The 17,931-nt window shown below is 34.4% G+C and overlaps 2 protein-coding genes and 1 pseudogene across 5 annotated transcripts; 1 reads left to right on the forward strand and 2 right to left on the reverse strand.

The window, feature by feature from the left end:
- Positions 1–295: 295 nt before the first annotated feature.
- LOC7471974 (protein DMR6-LIKE OXYGENASE 1) lies at positions 296–8,138 on the reverse strand. 4 transcript variants are annotated; one of them, XM_024595128.2, is made up of 5 exons: positions 1,672–1,987; positions 1,326–1,579; positions 1,094–1,194; positions 876–973; positions 296–781 (listed from the first exon to the last, which is right to left on the reverse strand). In XM_024595128.2, the coding sequence occupies exons 1-5, from the start codon at positions 1,873–1,875 to the stop codon at positions 533–535; spliced, it is 906 nt and encodes a 301-aa protein (XP_024450896.1). In that variant the 5' UTR covers positions 1,876–1,987; the 3' UTR covers positions 296–532. The 4 variants fall into 4 exon arrangements, with proteins under 4 accessions (XP_024450896.1, XP_052306273.1, XP_002302051.1 ...); XM_052450313.1 differs by lacking the exon at positions 1,672–1,987 and adding an exon at positions 7,615–8,132 and having other exon boundaries at positions 876–1,194; XM_002302015.3 differs by having other exon boundaries at positions 876–1,194; positions 1,672–1,985.
- Positions 8,139–10,986: 2,848 nt separating this feature from the next.
- LOC7471976 (RING-H2 finger protein ATL16) lies at positions 10,987–12,924 on the forward strand. The gene has a single exon (XM_002300745.3). The coding sequence runs from the start codon at positions 11,868–11,870 to the stop codon at positions 12,900–12,902; it is 1,035 nt and encodes a 344-aa protein (XP_002300781.1). The 5' UTR covers positions 10,987–11,867; the 3' UTR covers positions 12,903–12,924.
- A 1,523-nt stretch (positions 12,925–14,447) lies between these two features.
- LOC7479977 (protein KINESIN LIGHT CHAIN-RELATED 1-like) lies at positions 14,448–17,921 on the reverse strand (annotated as a pseudogene).
- Positions 17,922–17,931: the final 10 nt, after the last annotated feature.

The raw sequence follows: 17,931 nt of genomic DNA on the forward strand, positions 1-17,931 counted from the left end.
AGAAGCAATCAAAATAGTAATGAGGTAAAAACAAACAGGGTCAGCACATGTTTAAATGCTCCGGGGATATGAAGCAGTGTGCATCCCATGCTCTGTGAAATCAAAATCTATTGACCTGAATAATTCAAATGTTATTGGAAAATTGTGTTTTGATAACAAGAAGATAAATTAGAGCTTCCCTCTTTTATTGGTCTCGAGGCACAAAAAAATCCGGATCAATCCTGGATGAATGTTTATCAAAATTTTAAATCACGTTAAGATATCAAAATCAAAATTCAAACTCAATAGAACTAAATTCAAACCCAAAAATATCAGACAGTAGCTTATCATTATTTCAGATGTTGAATCACAGTCCAACCCATTTCATACAAGAAATTATCGCATTAATTCTGCTTTCTCACAGCGTTTAGGTACACTCAAACTTCATACATTATGATACATTTGACATGATACAAACTTGAGATTGGTTTATTGAGATTCCCAATAGTTGACATACCAATCTGTACGATTGCCTTGTTGCATCAATCACAGGTTATGCTTGCAACTTGAAAGGCTCCAGTACAACTTCACTGTTGCCTTTCTCATTCATGTAGTTGGAAAAAAACTCTGTGAACTCAAAGGCTCTATATAGTGGGCGATTGCCCGCTTTAATAAGTTCCCTGGCAGGTTCGACAATGCTGTCACGACTAGGACTGACAAAGAAGGCAGCACTTGTCCTAGCATCCTTCGAATTTGTCACTGCTCGATGTTCGGCACCTTTTAGCTTGTTGTTACTGATAATCTATGACAGGAATTAGCCAGCATTCTTCAGCTTAATTATACCCAAACATTTCAAGAACTTTACAGTAGCGATAACAATGATATAAGAAGCATACCTGTAGCTGGTACCCAATGTTAATCACAAATGCATTGGGAACAGGCCCAACATCAATCCATTCACCATCCTTGAAGACTTGAAGCCCACGCACATCACCTTGGAGTAAAATGGTTATGAGATTAGGATCACAATGTTTCGGCAATCCCAGGGTTAAACTTGGATCTGGGCATGGAGGGTAACGATTGACTGACAAAAATGCATTTTCACTTAGTTTACCTCCAAAATACCCAGACTCTAATCCTAAACCTTCAGTGATCAGCTCCAATATCCCTGAGGCTAATTTCATCACTTCAGTCGAGTAATTCCCAACAACCTGTCTGTGAAATTATGGAGACATAAGCATTAGGAAAGGTTAAACTTAAACTTATGTCTGCTTCATTAATTGTTTTGGGAAGACTGAAATTTGACAGGTGATACAACATAGCAGTCAGCAGGCATAACGTTTTACCGATATCTGGTTGGCTTCTCGGGCCATTGTTGAATGCATGCATCTAGATCAGGATGGCATGGGTGTCTCAAAAAGTCACGCCAGTAGTGAACATCTTCATTTGCATAAGGGCTACCGCTTGTGAAAAGTCTGCAGCTTCTATTTGGGTCTTCAGAATAGATGTCTGCCAGATCCTCTGCAGGCATCTCAAAGACTTCATTGAAGACACTCATTGTATCATTCATCAATTCCTTAGAAACTCCATGGTTAATCACCTGTTTTACAGTGAGAATATAACATTCATCATTATTACTTAATGGTATTTTACATAAAATTGAATAGGATTATTACTTAATAAATTGCTGACCTGGAAAAAACCGAACTCCTGGCTTGCCTTCAAAATTTCCTGAGCAATATTGGCTCGGTTTTGACCTGCTATATCACCGAGATCTATTACTGGAATGGACTCGCATAAGGCAATAGCTACCTTCCCTGGTCGGATTTTTTCTGGGAAAATATACTTCTCAGACAAGGATTGAAGGTTACTGCGGCTTGAGAGAAGCTTCTCCATAACTTGGAATTTGAAAATTCCTGTGCTAAGAAAAAACTATTTTCTGTACTAGATTTTCAATCCCCGAAGTGACTTATATATAATAATATCTAGCTAGTTGAATACAACTTGAATGTATTATGAAAGAAACTTGAAGAAAAACAACAGGAATATTACCGAGGATTCTGTCTGATCATCCCAGGAACCGGCTAATCATGATAGGACAAACATAAATTCCAAAATGTTGTGTTTTTTAATGATATCTTGGAAAGAATGTTGTGTGTTAGTTTGGTTTCATATTCCCAATAACCTTCATTATATGTTTATATATTCCTTTTCAAAGCTGTATATATATATATATATATATATATATATATAATTGGCGTTTTCGTCATTGCAATAATTGATGACAAAAATGGCTTGTAGAAGAAGAAAGGGTTACCAGACTCTGCACCGCCCTTTTCACTAAATATTATTTATTTTCCAAGCTCTTCCTTTGAAGCATCTTTAAGAAAATTATACTTCATATATAGCCAACATTGATGCAAATAAGGTTGTTTTTACTTTCAGAAAATAATATTTAATTTTCATCTTTAATTTTTCTATTCTTAAAGAGATTTTTCTTTGAAGAATAAAGAAAAAATGTTTATTACATATAATTTCTCAAAATAGAAAATAAGTACATTGTTTGGCTTAACTTGAAAATAAAAAAAATAATGATCATAAAACATTAAATCAACCAAACAGGACTCCTATTTTTATAACGGGGATTGAATTTGAAAAACACTAATTTCATATTTTTCAATTTTCTGAAAAAATGAAGAGTTAGAAAACATGTGTTTTCGAAAAAAAAAATATTTTTCAATTAGTAAACATATTTTCTTTAGTTTTCTTTTTCCTACAATTTCTTTATTTTTTCTGAAAATCTTTCACAAATAAACACAATCTAAGTGTTACAGCGTTGTCAAGAACAAGAGCAATTGCGGAATAAACTATACTAAAAAGGAACTGGGAATAATATTAATTAGTTCCCCAAATGTATGCAATGTTTCTTAATTAAACTATAAAATTTTAAATTAAGAAATGCTAAACTCCCTATATATATATTTCACATTGATAAACTTGCAAGGAACCTTCCCGTAGTTGCGTCAGAACCATAATTTAAAGTAATATTCACGACTTAAACTAAAATAATTTATAAGGTAGACGAGCATATTTATCACTAAATTAATTATCTCCTTAAACTCTTTCTAAGAATCTTAATCAGGAGAACCGATTAGAAAAATTATTAACCATACGATGTTTGGGATAATAAATTAAAGAGATTTGTTACACATTAAAATTTATAAATATAAAAAACATTTTATATTTAAAGACTCTTAAAATATTTAATTTTTTTTTCACTTGTTAAAAGAATGTTACAACTTTTTATATAGAAAAAAACAAAAAAAAAACACTATAATACTTAATAAAAAAATAAACTAGAAAATATATTCCTTTCAAATAGAAGAAAAATATCAAAATAAATTAAGAATAGAAAAATAGAAATAGAAATATATCTATTTTTCTAACAATGCTCGTGCATCAGACAACTTGCCAAATAATGAGACATTTAATAAGAACATGCATGTAACTTGCTTCAGAAGTACTAGCTAGTCAAATTGGAGTGGAGTGTGTGGAATCAATTACAAAGCTTGCCGATGGAATCTGGCCTTACAAATGCCAGTATAATTAAGAAACCCTAGTTGGCATGAAAGAAATATAATCGAATCCTCGATCATGGCTGATATTAATTATTGAACCCTCACTCATGTCTACTTCTCTTGCAGATTGTTTTAATTAGCAAACTTGTATAGAAAAATTCAAATATGAATTTCTGAATTATTGATGATTGATGGTTAAAGAACTACAAAACATGATGATTAGTCTACTCTAATTGATTAGTGGCCAACAAAAAATAAAAATATAACAGAATTAATATTAAAAAAAATTAAATAGAAAAGCTGTAATTATAACTTTGAAAAAGATGCATGCTGGCAGATTATTACTATAAAAAGTTTTTTTTGTTTTAAAATATATTAAAATAATATTTTTTTTATTTTTTAAAATATATTTTTAACATTAACATATTAAACGGTTAAAAAAATTAAAAATAAAGTTAGACTGCAATACCAAATAAAATCAACTTTTCAAATTAATAAGATTTGCATCAATTCAATATATGGTGAAGTAAAGATATATATTTGGACTTTTATTTATCAAATTGATCCATGAATTCTTCAGCTAGACGTTCCACGTCATTATTGATCCTAGCCCTTTGAATATTTGGTCAAAAGTAATTAACCCTTGAACTTATAAAATTTATGATTTTAGTCCCATGAACAATTTGGTCAAGGCAATATGACCGCTCCATCAGGATTTTATCAATTGACTATCACATGATCTTATAAGAACGAAACAAGTACTATTATATATGATAGTTACCGGAGGTTTATATGATCGTTAATTTTAGAGTCCGTAAGATTAGTTGAGTTATACGCAAGCTGGTCCGGACACTCACGTTAATAAAAAAAAAAATGAAATAAGTACAATTCTGAAATTAAAAATTTAAATGGATTTTGTATTGTACATATAATACATAACTATTTAATTGAAAGGACTTTTTTAATGTAAGAGATAAAGCGTATATATTTAAGTTCTTGATAAACAAAATACTTCAGCGCATATTTTACAAATAATTTTAGGTTGTGAATCACAAACAAACTGGTCAGAGAAGATTGAGCCTTACCATTGATTTTTCTTTGTCACTCTCAAACTGATGGTTCACAGCACTTACTTTTTTTTTTGTTTTTCTTCAAAGATCGGTGATGGTTACATAAATATATAATACAATGTAAAGATAATATAACCACCAACTATTTTTAATAAAATAATTAATGTTAATTTCCTTAATTTCTCAACCTAAAAATTAAAGTTTTTAGATAAGAACTCAATATATAATTTATATTGTTCTTTAATATTCTCTCTCGAGTAAATACTCTTTAGATTTAAAACTTATACAGATCTATACTATATTGTCTATTAATTAGATTTTAATTAGAAAAAAAAATGAGAAAACTCGTAACCGTTTGGTCATTAAAACTTTGATATCATATTAGAAAAATATTTCAATTTAAAAATTTAAATAAAATTATAAGATATAATTTATATTATTTTTTAATAAATATAATAAAAATAACATTAATTGGAATTTCTAATTAATAATAATAGTAGTAATAAAAGATTGAATATGCTTGCAAAGGTTATATATATACCCGTAATATTGGTCCGCAATCACATGTTTCAGAGGTTAACGAAAGTGCCAAGAGGTTAATGACTCGGACATCACTGATGGAGATAAGTTGGCCTTTTCCATTAGTGATGTCCATTAATGGAAAATTAGAGGTTAATGAGAGGTTAATGACTTGGACATCACTAATGCAGTAAAATTAGAATTTAGTCTTTAATTAAACTTTTAAAACTAGGTGTGGAGCAGGGAAATTAATTTTTTAAAGGGAGCCAAGATTAGGAAAATATTTTTTAGGGAAGGGGAAAACTTAAGTCTTACTACTTTTAACCCTAAATTCTTAAATTGTTCCAGAGGAGCCAAATAAAAAAAAAAATTTATTTATTCATTTAATTTTTACAGGAGCCCGGGCCTTATATGCCTCCCCTGGCTCCCCCTTGCTTAAATCCTATATGGTATTGGAAGCAACAGTTATGTGATTCGTGCTCAATTGCCATGAAAAAAATATTTTTATAATTAATTTTGATAAATATATGTAATTAAATAAATCGAGAATTATATATACTAATAAATAAATAAATAAAAAGTCATTAAAAATATTTAGAAATAAAACTTGAAAAATCAAGAGACAAATACAAATTAAGATATTTAATCTTGAAAGACCAGATATTTACCCGGTCATGTTTGCTAAATTTGTTTATTAAAATAATATTTTATTCAAGCAAATGATAATAGAAATAGAGACACAAATTAAATTGATTGGAAAAAAAAATATAATGTAAGGTTGCATATATTAGAAATATTATATGAAAATAAGATTTTTTTATTTTTAAAAATAAAATTCATCCGTATAAAATATGATTTGCAATATCCCATGCTCTGTGAAATCAAAATGTATTAACCTCAATAATTCATATGTTAATGGAAAATTATGTTTTGATAAGAAGAAAATAAATTAGAGCTTCCCTCTTTTATTGGTCTCGCGGCACAAAACATCTGGATCAATCCTGGATGAATGTTTATCAAAATTTTAAATCACATTATGTTATCAAAATCAAACATCAAACTCAATAGGACTAAATCTAAATCCAAAGATATATATTAGACAGTAGCTTAACATTATTTCAGATGTTGAATCACAGTTCAACCCATTTCATACAGGAAATTATCGCATGCTGCTTTCTCACAACCTTTAGGTACACACAAACTTCATATAATATGATCCATTTGACATGATACAAACTTGAGATTGGTTTACTGAGATTCACAGTATTTGACATACCAATCTGTACGATTTCCTTGTTGCATCAATCACAGGTTATGCTTGCAACTTGAAAGGCTCCAATACAACTTCAACGTTGCCTTTCTCATTCATGTAGTTGGAAAAAAACTCTGTGAACTCAAAGGCTCTATAGAGTGGGCGATTGTCCTCTTTAATAAGTTCCCTGGCAGGTTCGACAATGCTGTCACGACTAGGACTGACAAAGAAGGCAGCACTTGTCCTAGCATCCTTTGAATTTGTCACTGCTCGATGTTCGGCACCTTTTAGCTTGTTGTTACTGATAATCTATGACAGGAATTAGCCAGCATTCTTCAGCTTAATTATACCCAAACATTTCAAGAACTTTACAGTAGCGATAACAATGATATAAGAAGTATACCTGTAGCTGGTACCCAATGTTAATCACAAATGCATTGGGAACAGGCCCAACACCAATCCATTCACCATCCTTGAAGACTTGAAGCCCGCACACATCACCTTGGAGTAAAATGGTTATGAGATTAGGATCACAATGTTTCGGCAATCCCAGGGTTAAACTTGGATCTGGGCATGGAGGGTAACGATTGATTGACAAAAATGCATTTTCACTTAGTTTACCTCCAAAATACCTAGACTCTAATCCTAAACCTTCAGTGATCAGCTCCAATATCCCTGAGGCTAATTTCATCACTTCAGTCGAGTAATTCCCAACAACCTGTCTGTGAAATTATGGAGGCATAAGCATTAGGAAAGGTTAAACTTAAACTTATGTCTGCTTCATTAATTGTTTTAGGAAGACTGAAATTTGACAGGTGATACAACATAGCAGTCAGCAGGCATAACGTTTTACCGATATCTGGTTGGCTTCTCGGGCCATTGTTGAATGCATGCATCTAGATCAGGATGGCATGGGTGTCTCAAAAAGTCACGCCAGTTGTGAACATCTTCACTTGCATAAGAGTTACTACTTGTGAAAAGTCTGCAGCTTCTATCTGGGTCTTCAGAGTAGATGCCTGCCAGATCCTCTGCAGGCATCTCAAAGACTTCATTGAAGACACTCATTGTATCATTCATCAATTCCTTAGAAACTCCATGGTTAATCACCTGTTTTACAATGAGAATATAACATTCATTATTCATGGCTTGATTAACGTCTTAAAGCTATGATATTTTATATCAATTGAGTAGGATTATTGCTTAATAAAGTGCGAACCTGGAAAAAACCGAACTCCTGGCTTGCCTTCAAAATTTCCTGAGCAATATTGGCTCGGTTTTGACCTGCTATATCACCGAGATCTATTACTGGAATGGACTCGCATAAGGCAATAGCTACCTTCCCTGGTCGGATTTCTTCTGGGAAAATATACTTCTCAGACAAGGATTGAAGGTTACAGCGGCTTGAGACGAGGATCTCCATAACTCGGAATGTGAAAATTCCTGCTCTAAGACAAAACTAGTTGTTGTATTAGATTTTAAACCCCCGAAGCAAATGTGACTTGTAAAATGGCTAGCTAGGTGAATAGAGCTTGAATGTAGTATGAAATGGACTTCTGGCAGGAATCTTGCCAGAAACTTGAAGAAAAACAACCGGAATGTCACCAAGGATTCTGTCTCGGTCCAGGAACAGGCTAATCATGATAGGTCAGACCAAAATTCCAAAATGTGTGTGTTTTTAATGATATCTTGGAAATTAAGAATGCTGTGTGTTAGTTTGGTTTCATATTCCCAATAACCTTCATTATATGTTTATATACGCCTTTTCAAATCTGTATATATTTAATTGGCGTTTTCGTCATTGCGATAGTTGATGACAAAAATGGATTGCAGAAGAAAAAAGGGCTGCCAGTTGACTCTTGCTGGGGGTCCCGGATCCATGTGAATGGGACCACCACACCACTTATGAGATGAAGGAAACAAAAGAGTTTGTTCAGATATAAGAGGTCTGACTGTCTCTTAAATAGTGTCGGCAGCAGCAAAAACAAAAGAGAATTCCAGAGAGAGAAAATCAGCTTGAGTATAGTCTGTTTAATCTCTTGTTTCTAACTTATTTATGTTGCATCGAGCTAAAACTTTTAAGACAGGTTCAAGTTATATATATATATAGCTCTTTATTTTATATAGTTAAATTAAAAACTAAAAGTGTCTAAGTTGATCGTTTCATCGTAAAAAAGAATTATAAATGTCTGAAAATTTCTCAATTTTTTTCTTTAATCTTATTGTATTTAAAGAATAAATTATTCTTAATGATTTTCAATAAAAAGGAATGATCAAGCAAACAATATAATGGAGGATTTTTTTGGTATTTTTCAATTTATTTTCTAAAGAAATGAAGAGTTAGAAACACACATTCTCAACAATTTAAAAAAACAATTTTTATTCTCAATTAATAAAAGTATTGTTCTTAGTTCTCTATTTCCCACAATCTTTTTTTCTGAAAAGTGGAAAACACAACCGAAGTGTTATGTCTATAGCATTGTCAAGAACAAGCTGAGCAGCTGTGTAATAAACTATACTAAAAAGGAACAGGGAAAACTTTTTCTAAAAATCTTAATTACGAGAACCGATTAGAAAACTATATATTAACAGAAGATGTTTTGGTTGGACCAGTGGTGTTGATACATAGTAGTTATTCTTGTGGTATCATTAACTGACAGTGATCGCAGACATAAACAAATGATAGAGAGATTTATTATATTTTAAAATCTTCAGAGGACCAAAAACATCATAAGTGTTTTCACTTGCCAAAATGTATTTTTTATGATAAACTAAGAAAAAAAAACTAGAAAAGAATCATAGTTAAGAATAGAGAAATATCTGTTTTTCTAAAAATAACAACTTTACTGAATAATTTTAGTGATGAGACATTTAATAAGAACATGCATGTAACTTGCTTCAGAAGTACTAGCTAGTCAAATTGGAGTAGAGTGTGTGGAATCAATTACAAAGCTTGCCGATGGAATCTGGCTTTACAAATGCCAGTATAATTAAGAAACCCTAGTTGGCATGAAAGAAATATAATCAAATCCTCGATCATGGCTGATATTATTGAACTCACCTGAAATGCAGGCCCAAATGGCTGAGTGAGTACTGGAGTTCAGTAATTGTCTTTTACTGCCACATCTTTTTTCCCTGATCTCAAACCAGCTTTGAGCCATATTTTAATTTGCTCAACTAGAATTTTGAAGCTTGAAAGATGGTGGAGATGCTTGCTTGCTAGCCTCGCTGGTAAAATTGAATTGCTTTCAGTTTGTAGTTGACTCGATTTCGGACACTAACCATCAAGTTTCTTACAGCTATTCTATTCTTCGGGTTATTAGAGAGTCGCTTTCTGATGCTCCTGTGAGACGGGTTCTCTTGCAGATTGTTTAGCAAACTTTGTTCATGGATTAGTTTTGGGCACTCTATCATGTACCATTTCACCTTGTTTTTTTTTTTTCTTGCTAGTTAATTGTATCTAAGGATAATATAAATTTTATTTTAAAATTTTATTTAATAATTTTAAGTTTTAAGTATTTTGTTTGACATTATTTTTTATTATAGTATTAAAGATTTGACAATTAAACAGTTATAAATTCAAATTTTACTTATCTCATTTTAATTAATAAAATTAAGTATAAGTTAATATAAATTTATACAAGTTTTAAGTTTAGATGATTTTTACTTGAAATAATATATTAAAAATTAATATAAATAATATTTTAAAGACAATGATTTAAAATTTTAGATTAAAATAATTTTTTTGATAGTTAGTTTATAACAAGTAATGCTTGTATTTTATAAATGATGGGGGAGGGAGGAGAATGGATGGGAAGGGAAGGGATTTACTTGTTGATATAGAGCTTATTTAGAAATGTAGGATAAACTGTGTTTCTAAAAAATTTAAAAATTGTTTTTGTTAAAAATTAAAAAAAATTATATATTTTGCATCGTTTTGATACGCGGATCTTAAAAATAATTTTTAAAAATTAAAAAAAATATTACTTTAATACATTTCAACACAAAAAACACTTTAAAAAACCATACTCTACACATTACATTATTTTGCTGAATTAATTAACAAAATTCTGTTCTGTTCCAGTGGTGTTGATGTATTAAACGATAATCGTGAGCTGGTCCAAGCCCAGAGAACATGGACACGGCCCATAAAAAGAAGAGATGAAGATAGAAATGGGCCTGACCTAGTTGCTGGGCAGGGAACAAAAGAAACTTGTCCTGAAATCTGGAAATAGGCAAAGCCATGTTCAATCCTTTTTCTTCTTCTTTTTTTTCCTTCTATTGGCCCATTTTTTGACAATTGACAATCAAAATATTAAATTAGAACTGGCCAGGTGGGGGTAGAGCGGGAATTTCACAATTCGAATATCGATTTTGGTCAGGTTTCAAATCGAATTAAATGGAATTAATTTGATTTAATGACATGTTAGCTCGATCAAATCCAGTCCAAATCAAGCTGGTTGAACTTTTAAGTTTTTATTTTGACTAATATGACTGATTTAAATGAACCTGGTGACGTACAAATTGAGCCAGTCCGAAGCCGAGCCGACAACTATGCAAGAGGTATAATTCAAGGGAACAACAAAGCTCGTTTTGATTGTTCATTTCTCTGTATCCTAACAGATAGCAGAGATGGAGGCATTATTAGCATGGTTTTAAATCACGATTCAGGGATCATATTACGACAACTCAAGTCCCGAGCCAAACTGAAGCTCAGCAAATGCTCCTTAACTCTGCGACTATGTTACTAGTGATACCTGCCGTTGGGAGTCCGATGCTCCAAGCTAAGTTTCCTGCACACTATGCCCGCGGTCATTGCCTATTGCATACCATATGAATGATCTATAACAATAGCCCAGTTGTTCAAATTTGGGAATTTTGATTTAGAAATTCTATGTTCCAACTCCTTTATCTTGAAGATTTTGTAGGCCTTTTACCGAGTGAAAAGGGGAGCAAAAGACATCTATAAACTCTGTTTTTTCGCAAAAAAAGTCTTGCTTTGCTGTTAAGGTATGTCCTAAAACTTTAGAGAGTTGAGGAAAAGGGAACAAAAGAAATGCTGTTTCCCAAGAAAAATGAGAAATAAAACAGCAGGGGTCCAACATCATGAAGCAAGTATATAGCATGTTGGGTCCAAATTCATTTCTTTAATATAAACTGCTAGTGGGAAGTATGATGGCAGCTTTACCACTCTGACTTAACTTTAAACATGGACATGCTTGTGTTCATCTCAAGTTTATCCTCTTCATTCAATGAGATATCATTGTGGTTTACCTGGTGAATCTGTGGCGCACGTTTTAACCCTTGTGTAGGAGTGTTTTCCATTAAGCTTCTCCCATCTCTCTCCTCTATTTTCTCTTTATTCTGATTGAAGAAATTCTTTTTATGGAAGAAGCTAAACCCATCAGTCAACCTCCCCTTTTGTCTCTCTACTTGTAGAATCCAACACTTTGAATTGAAACCCATTTACCTATGGCACCAGCACACAGACAATACTACATTCATGCCTTCAGAAACCAGCAGAATCTTATCTATCAACAACCTTCCCCTACTTCAGACCATGCTTTCCCTCTATTAGCTATTGCTGTGTTGAGCATCATGGGCACAGCTTTCTTGCTAGTTGGTTACTACGTCTTTGTGAACAAATGTTGCTCCAACTGGAACCAGTTTAATCTTCTAAGGTGGTTCACTGTTTGGAGAGCTAGACGTAACGAAGATTCGTTTATAGCCCTCTCTCCAACCATGTGGAATCGTGGGCTGGACGAGTCAGTAATTCGCGAGATACCAACATTTCAGTACAGGAGAGAAGAAGGTCGGGAGAGGAGTAGCTGTGGCTGTGTGGTCTGTTTGAATGAGTTCCAAGAACAAGACATGCTTAGAGTTCTTCCAAACTGTAGCCATGCATTTCACTTGGATTGCATTGACATATGGTTCCAAAGCAATGCTAATTGCCCACTTTGCAGAACAAGCATTTCAGGCTCTGGTACTAAATATCCAGTTGACCGCATCATTGCTCCTAGCTCATCACCTCAAGGCTCGCAGCCATACACCGATAGTCTTATGGGAAGTGATGAAGATTATGTGGTGATCGAATTGGGTGGAGAAGATGATGGAGCTTTGTTACCTCCTAGGCAACATGAAAGAAACACTTCAAGAGAAGTTCAGATGAGACTCAGAAGTCGATCACCAATGAAGATGGAGCAGAAGCTTGGAAAGTTGAAAACAAGGAAGCAACACCATGTCTCAATTATGGGTGATGAATGCATTGATGTAAGGGGGAAAGATGATCAGTTTTCCATCCAACCGTTGAGGAGATCTTTCTCACTGGATTCTGCAGTGGATCGACAGCTTTACTCAAGTGTTCAAGCAATCATTCATCAAAATATCCATCATAGGGAAATTAGCAATACCGAGGAAAGTAGTAACAGAGTACTTAGGTCTGTTTTTCCATTTGTTCATGTCCGAGGATCCAGAAAAGCAGTACGTCCGGTTGAATTTGAGATATAATGCAAGAAGATTTAGTCCGAAATCTTGTCTTTATGTCCTGTTTGATATTTCATTTTTTTCGAAGGGTTTGCTGGTGTTTTTCATATGATTGAATAGTTACAAATGAGGAACTGATAAAAATTTAGGGTGGCTTCGGATTGATATCATGCATAGAATGAACGGTATACACGGACTCCTACTGAGATGCAAGCATGCTTATGAGAATCATTGCTTAAACCACTTAGGGTGGACGCCTCTTTTTTTCTGTTTTGAGTTCCTTTTTTCTTTATGAATAGAAATGATTGTTTTAACACCTCTTTATCCAGAGAGACTCTGTGAGACAAAGACGGGGGGAGGGGGCAGAGTGGAAGGGGGGAGCTATTATGTAAGTCATGGCAAGGGGACCGGAATAATGAGCAACTATGAGTGAAAACCGCAAAAGGGACCTCCTCTGTGAATGATCACCAACCTCTTTTGTCTTGTAGTAATTATACTGGTGTTGGTAATGCGCAGAAGAGATTATTCTGCCCAGGTTCCATTATGGTTTAAAGATACGGATTTGAGTGAAGGTCTGCCATCTGTTTCCAGATGCCAAAAAGCAGCTGGAGAGTTTCACTAAGAGCATCCCAGATATCAGTTGAAATAAAAATCTCAGTATTTTTTATTATTTGTAAGGGAACAATTTATTTGCAGCAAATACATATTTTGAAAGATCTGAATAATTTCTCCTGTTTTTTAATTACAAAAATTCAGAAGAGAGACTAACAGCTAACTCATGATAACTTACATGAGTGCAAACTACATCTTTAGAAACAATGCCAATGTGAGTCCTTGGGATGGTCTAACGGTTAAATTTGGGATTTCCACTTGAAAGTATGATGTTTAAATCCTGGGAAGGATGGATGAAATTTAGGAGTGATGTAAGGCTACCCCCACCTGTGCAGCTCAAGGTTCATTGGGCCTCATCTTTAACCCCCTCACCACCCACAAAAAAAATATGAAAAGGATAGAAGAAAGAAAAATAAAGAAGTAAGCAAAATATCACATACGAAGATTTTCTAAGAGGAAAATTTTACCCTGTCGTAGCTAAACATTATGCCCTCAGTCTCAGTTGCAAACCCTGCCTTGCAAGCATCATTCCATGTGTTCCTGCCTCAGCAAAGCTACATAAACATAACAATGTAGTGCAGACACTATAACAAAACAATATCACAAATTCAGTGAATCATAGCCAGATGAAACTCCAGTGGGACACCTATGACGAGTCTACAGTTATAGTTTCTCATCCTCAAAATGGTTTTTAGGGTCCTGTTGATTACGAAGAAACAGGTTGAATTTCAAAGTCACCAAAACTGAATGTTTAGAAGCACGTGTAATATAATCATATTATGTGAAGTAAAAGTTGAGAAGAATGGTGACATTACATGGAAAGCATGATTGAGCCTTCTTTATCAAGTTTTCCATGAACATGGATTTATTCACAGACAACTCTAAAGTCAGAATACAGATTAAGATGAATGTACAAGTTCCTTTGAAAAGAAAATTTAGTAGTTAAAAGACACAAAATACACTAATTTCAGTCTTTATCAGGCAAACACAATCAAAGAAAAAGCACACATCCCCAAAACCAATTTTCACATCGAAACTGTGTTTGAGTTGCTTAAAGAACTTGAACTCTATAAGCACATATGAAAAGAAAAGGCACCACAGATAGCAATAAATTACCATATCTACTTACAGGGAAAAGCTAAGTGGAAAAAAAAACACCCTTATAGAAAGAGAGAAGCTAACCAAACAAAGAAATGTAACTCAGTGCTGGATGTTTATCAGACTACATCATGCTTGTTCGATACTGGTTGAGAGGAATGTCAAGCTGTAAGTTTCTTCCAGAGGGGCTACTGTGAGGCATCTATTGGTCGTGAGCTCATGTTGCCTTGGTCCATGACTTTCCCAGGCATCTATTGCTCGCCGCTGGAATTAAATGGCAAGGGTATAGCTACAAAATCCAAGAAAGATTTTTTAGAAACTACAAAATTCTAATTTGAGATCGCAACATAAAACCAAACAACCTAGACACCAAATTCCATGTCATTTGCTTGCTGCCTTGATGAATGAATGTGGGCATATAGACAAGGAATGCTTGATAGCACCAGAATTATTAACTTCAATTACCATGATAAGCAGCAACACAATCCACTGTTCCAGAGCCTTCATAAAAAAGTAAAATTATACCTCTATAAACCTTACCTTCAAATGGCATGACGATATCCAAACATGATGCTAAAATATCTTTTTTTATCTATCTATATATAAAAAATAATTTATTTGCTCGCTCATGTAAAGGTTGAGTTAATGAAGTATGTTATAATTTGGCTTATTGAAGCCCTTTGAGAAGTGCCAAAGGTGGAGAGCCAAAGGTCCAGATGATGAAGGAATATTGAGTAAGTGCATGCATTCATGCATATTCACATGCTCGACCCAACATATATGATTTTCCATTGATAAGGGCTTCATGAAGAGGAAGACACCATCAAAGTACTCATTTTAATCAGAATAACAGATTTGGAATAGCAACACAATAATGATTTTTTTAATGAATCAAAGCAATGCGCCTGCAATAAAACCAGGAACTAAGGGAATGTTCTTATCAATTACCATGATAAACAACAACACAAACTACTGTTCCAGAGCATTTATAAAAAAGAAAAGTAAAATTGTACTAGCCTAACCCACAAATGGCATGAAGATATTCAAACATGACACATGATGCTAAAGCCTTTTTTTATCTACTTATAAATTAAAAGAGTTATTTATTTGCTCGCTTATGTAAAAGTTGAGTTAAGAATATGTTCTAATTTGGCTTGTTAAAACCCTTTAAGGTACCAAGCGTGATGGCCGAGAGCCAAAGGTCCAGATGAAGAAGAAATATTGAGTTTGTGCTTGCATTCTTGCATATTCACCTGCTCGGCCTGACGTATATGATTTTCCCTTCATAAAGTGAAGAGGAACACAGCATCAAAGCACTCATTTTAATCAGCATAACAGATTTGGAATAGCAAATAATGATTGCTTAATGAATCAATAGCCATGTGCCTGAAATAAAACCAGAAACCACAAACCAGGAACTGAGGATATGTCCTTACCTTCCCCTGGCACCAAATGCTTTTGAGAGATTCTGACATGCGTCAAATGAATCTGTATGCTAGCAACTGCAAAAATCTGTGCAGCTCACTGTGGTCTATCCAATTCCAAATATCCAGCCCCCAAATTGTTCTAGAAATATCCAATTCCAAAATGTTTGGGACCAAAGCTTTCTTTCAAAATTTCAGCAGCACTCTCCAAGTGAGGGATAGCCTAAGTCACCTTACATGTCAACAAAAGTAACCACCCGATTATAGCAGAAGAACTTTCTTCTGCGTGCTGTTCTTGTAGGAGCTTCTCGAGCATAGACAGGGTTCTCTTTAGCAATGAAATTGCCGTTTCAAACCTGTCCCTAGTCTCATATTGCATCGCTATCTCTGAGTGTGCCCCAGCGACTTCAGCTGCAGACGCCGTTTCTTTCTTGTCAAGAATTCCACAAGCAATCTCCAGACACCTCTTCGCATCTGCAAACTTCTCTAGATTACACGGTGCCTTTGCCATAGAGATAAACACTAATGCTTGAGTCCAGCTATCTTTCTCTGTCTGCTGGACAACACCCTTCAAAGTATTAATAAACTCGTCATACTTGCCCAATTCAATCCCCATATTAGCAGCATCAATCTCTCCATGAAGCAATTCAGAACTAAGACCCCAATTCATCAAAACCTTCCGTGACAGTGCATTCTGCTCCCCAATGCCTTGACATGTTCCTCCAACCCACTATAGATGACCCCAAGAAGCTTCCTATCATGTGTAAACTCCTCGGAATTATTCCCAAGTCCACTCTTATGTATCCCAACACCTTCAAACCAAACGGCAATGCCTCCTTCAAATTCAGAACTGCAACATAAGCCGCCGCCAGTTCCCCATATCCACACCCAATTCTTTTCTTCCTTTCTCCACAGCATTTCCTTTATCTCTAAACACTTCTTAAAATTATATATAGCCTCCTCTCTCCTCCCCATCGCAGTCTTCACATTAGCTAACTCAAGCAGCACAGTGTGCAACACCGGCCTAATATCCTCAACATTAACATTCCCCTCCTCCTCTAGCCTCCCCAGCATCATATTAGCTCTATTGAAACACCCTAAACTATCATTAAACCTTTTTAAACTACAAATAACAGAACCCACTAATTGTAAAGTCATAGCAACAAGAAAATTAAGCTTATCTTATCATCGCCACTATCGAGAACTTTCAAAGCTCTGTAGCAAAAGATAAAGCCTTTTCAGGGTTCTCGCCTTGTTGGTCAAGTTAAAGTCCAACTTTCAGTAAAGCCAAACCAAGTTCTCTCTCATCAAAACAAGCCTCCATGTTTTCAAAAGCTTTGAGCATGTCCTCAATTGTCACTAAAGACTCAAAAGCCTCTTCAAGTTGAGATCTTTCTTCCTAGAGGAGATTTGAGGTGTTCCAACAAGGGTGTCAATGTTTCGAGATGGGTTTGCTTGGAATTGGTGGGGCATGACTAAAAGGTGAAGGATTTTGGTGAATGAAGTGAGGAGGCAGAGGAAGGTGTATTTGTGCGGTCAGATGATGTGTAGTTTCTGGACAGAAGAGGGGTTACTGTTTTGGTTTTTTGGCGAGTAAAATGAGAGAGAAGTGAGATCAAAGCTCTTTTCATGGTGGGATTTCTGTTAAAGTTTGCTCCTTTTTGGTTTTGGTCTAGTCTGTTGAATTGCTTAAACCCTTGCAAAACCCAAAACCCTAGGGAGATTTCTGGTTTCCCGAGTCTTATCTGTTGACAACAGTTCAAGCCTTCAAAAAAGGGGTAGAAAGGAGCTATTGATTAAAAACGCTGTGGTTTGGCTGAGTTGAATCGAATAGTCTCCACAGAATTCATAAACTCATCAATGTCTGAGGAGGTTTTATTTTCATTAGGGAAAAGAAAAAACAATCTTTGGACAGACCC

Source organism: Populus trichocarpa, chromosome 2, assembly GCF_000002775.5.
Source record: "Populus trichocarpa isolate Nisqually-1 chromosome 2, P.trichocarpa_v4.1, whole genome shotgun sequence".
In the NCBI taxonomy this organism is placed as follows: Eukaryota; Viridiplantae; Streptophyta; class Magnoliopsida; order Malpighiales; family Salicaceae; genus Populus; species Populus trichocarpa.

What these genes read in the sequence shown, in the direction of transcription:
- LOC7471974 (XM_052450313.1), bottom strand. Translation starts at nt 7,818, where the DNA reads ATGGAGATCCTCGTCTCAAGCCGCTGTAACCTTCAATCCTTGTCTGAG. An exon ending in AGGAGTTCGGTTTTTTCCAG is followed by an intron (nt 1,580 to 7,614) that starts GTTCGCACTTTA and finishes ACTGTAAAACAG; the next exon opens with GTGATTAACCATGGAGTTTC. An exon ending in ACATTGGGTACCAGCTACAG is followed by an intron (nt 782 to 875) that starts GTATGCTTCTTA and finishes TTCCTGTCATAG; the next exon opens with ATTATCAGTAACAACAAGCT.
- LOC7471976 (XM_002300745.3), top strand. Translation starts at nt 11,868, where the DNA reads ATGGCACCAGCACACAGACAATACTACATTCATGCCTTCAGAAACCAG.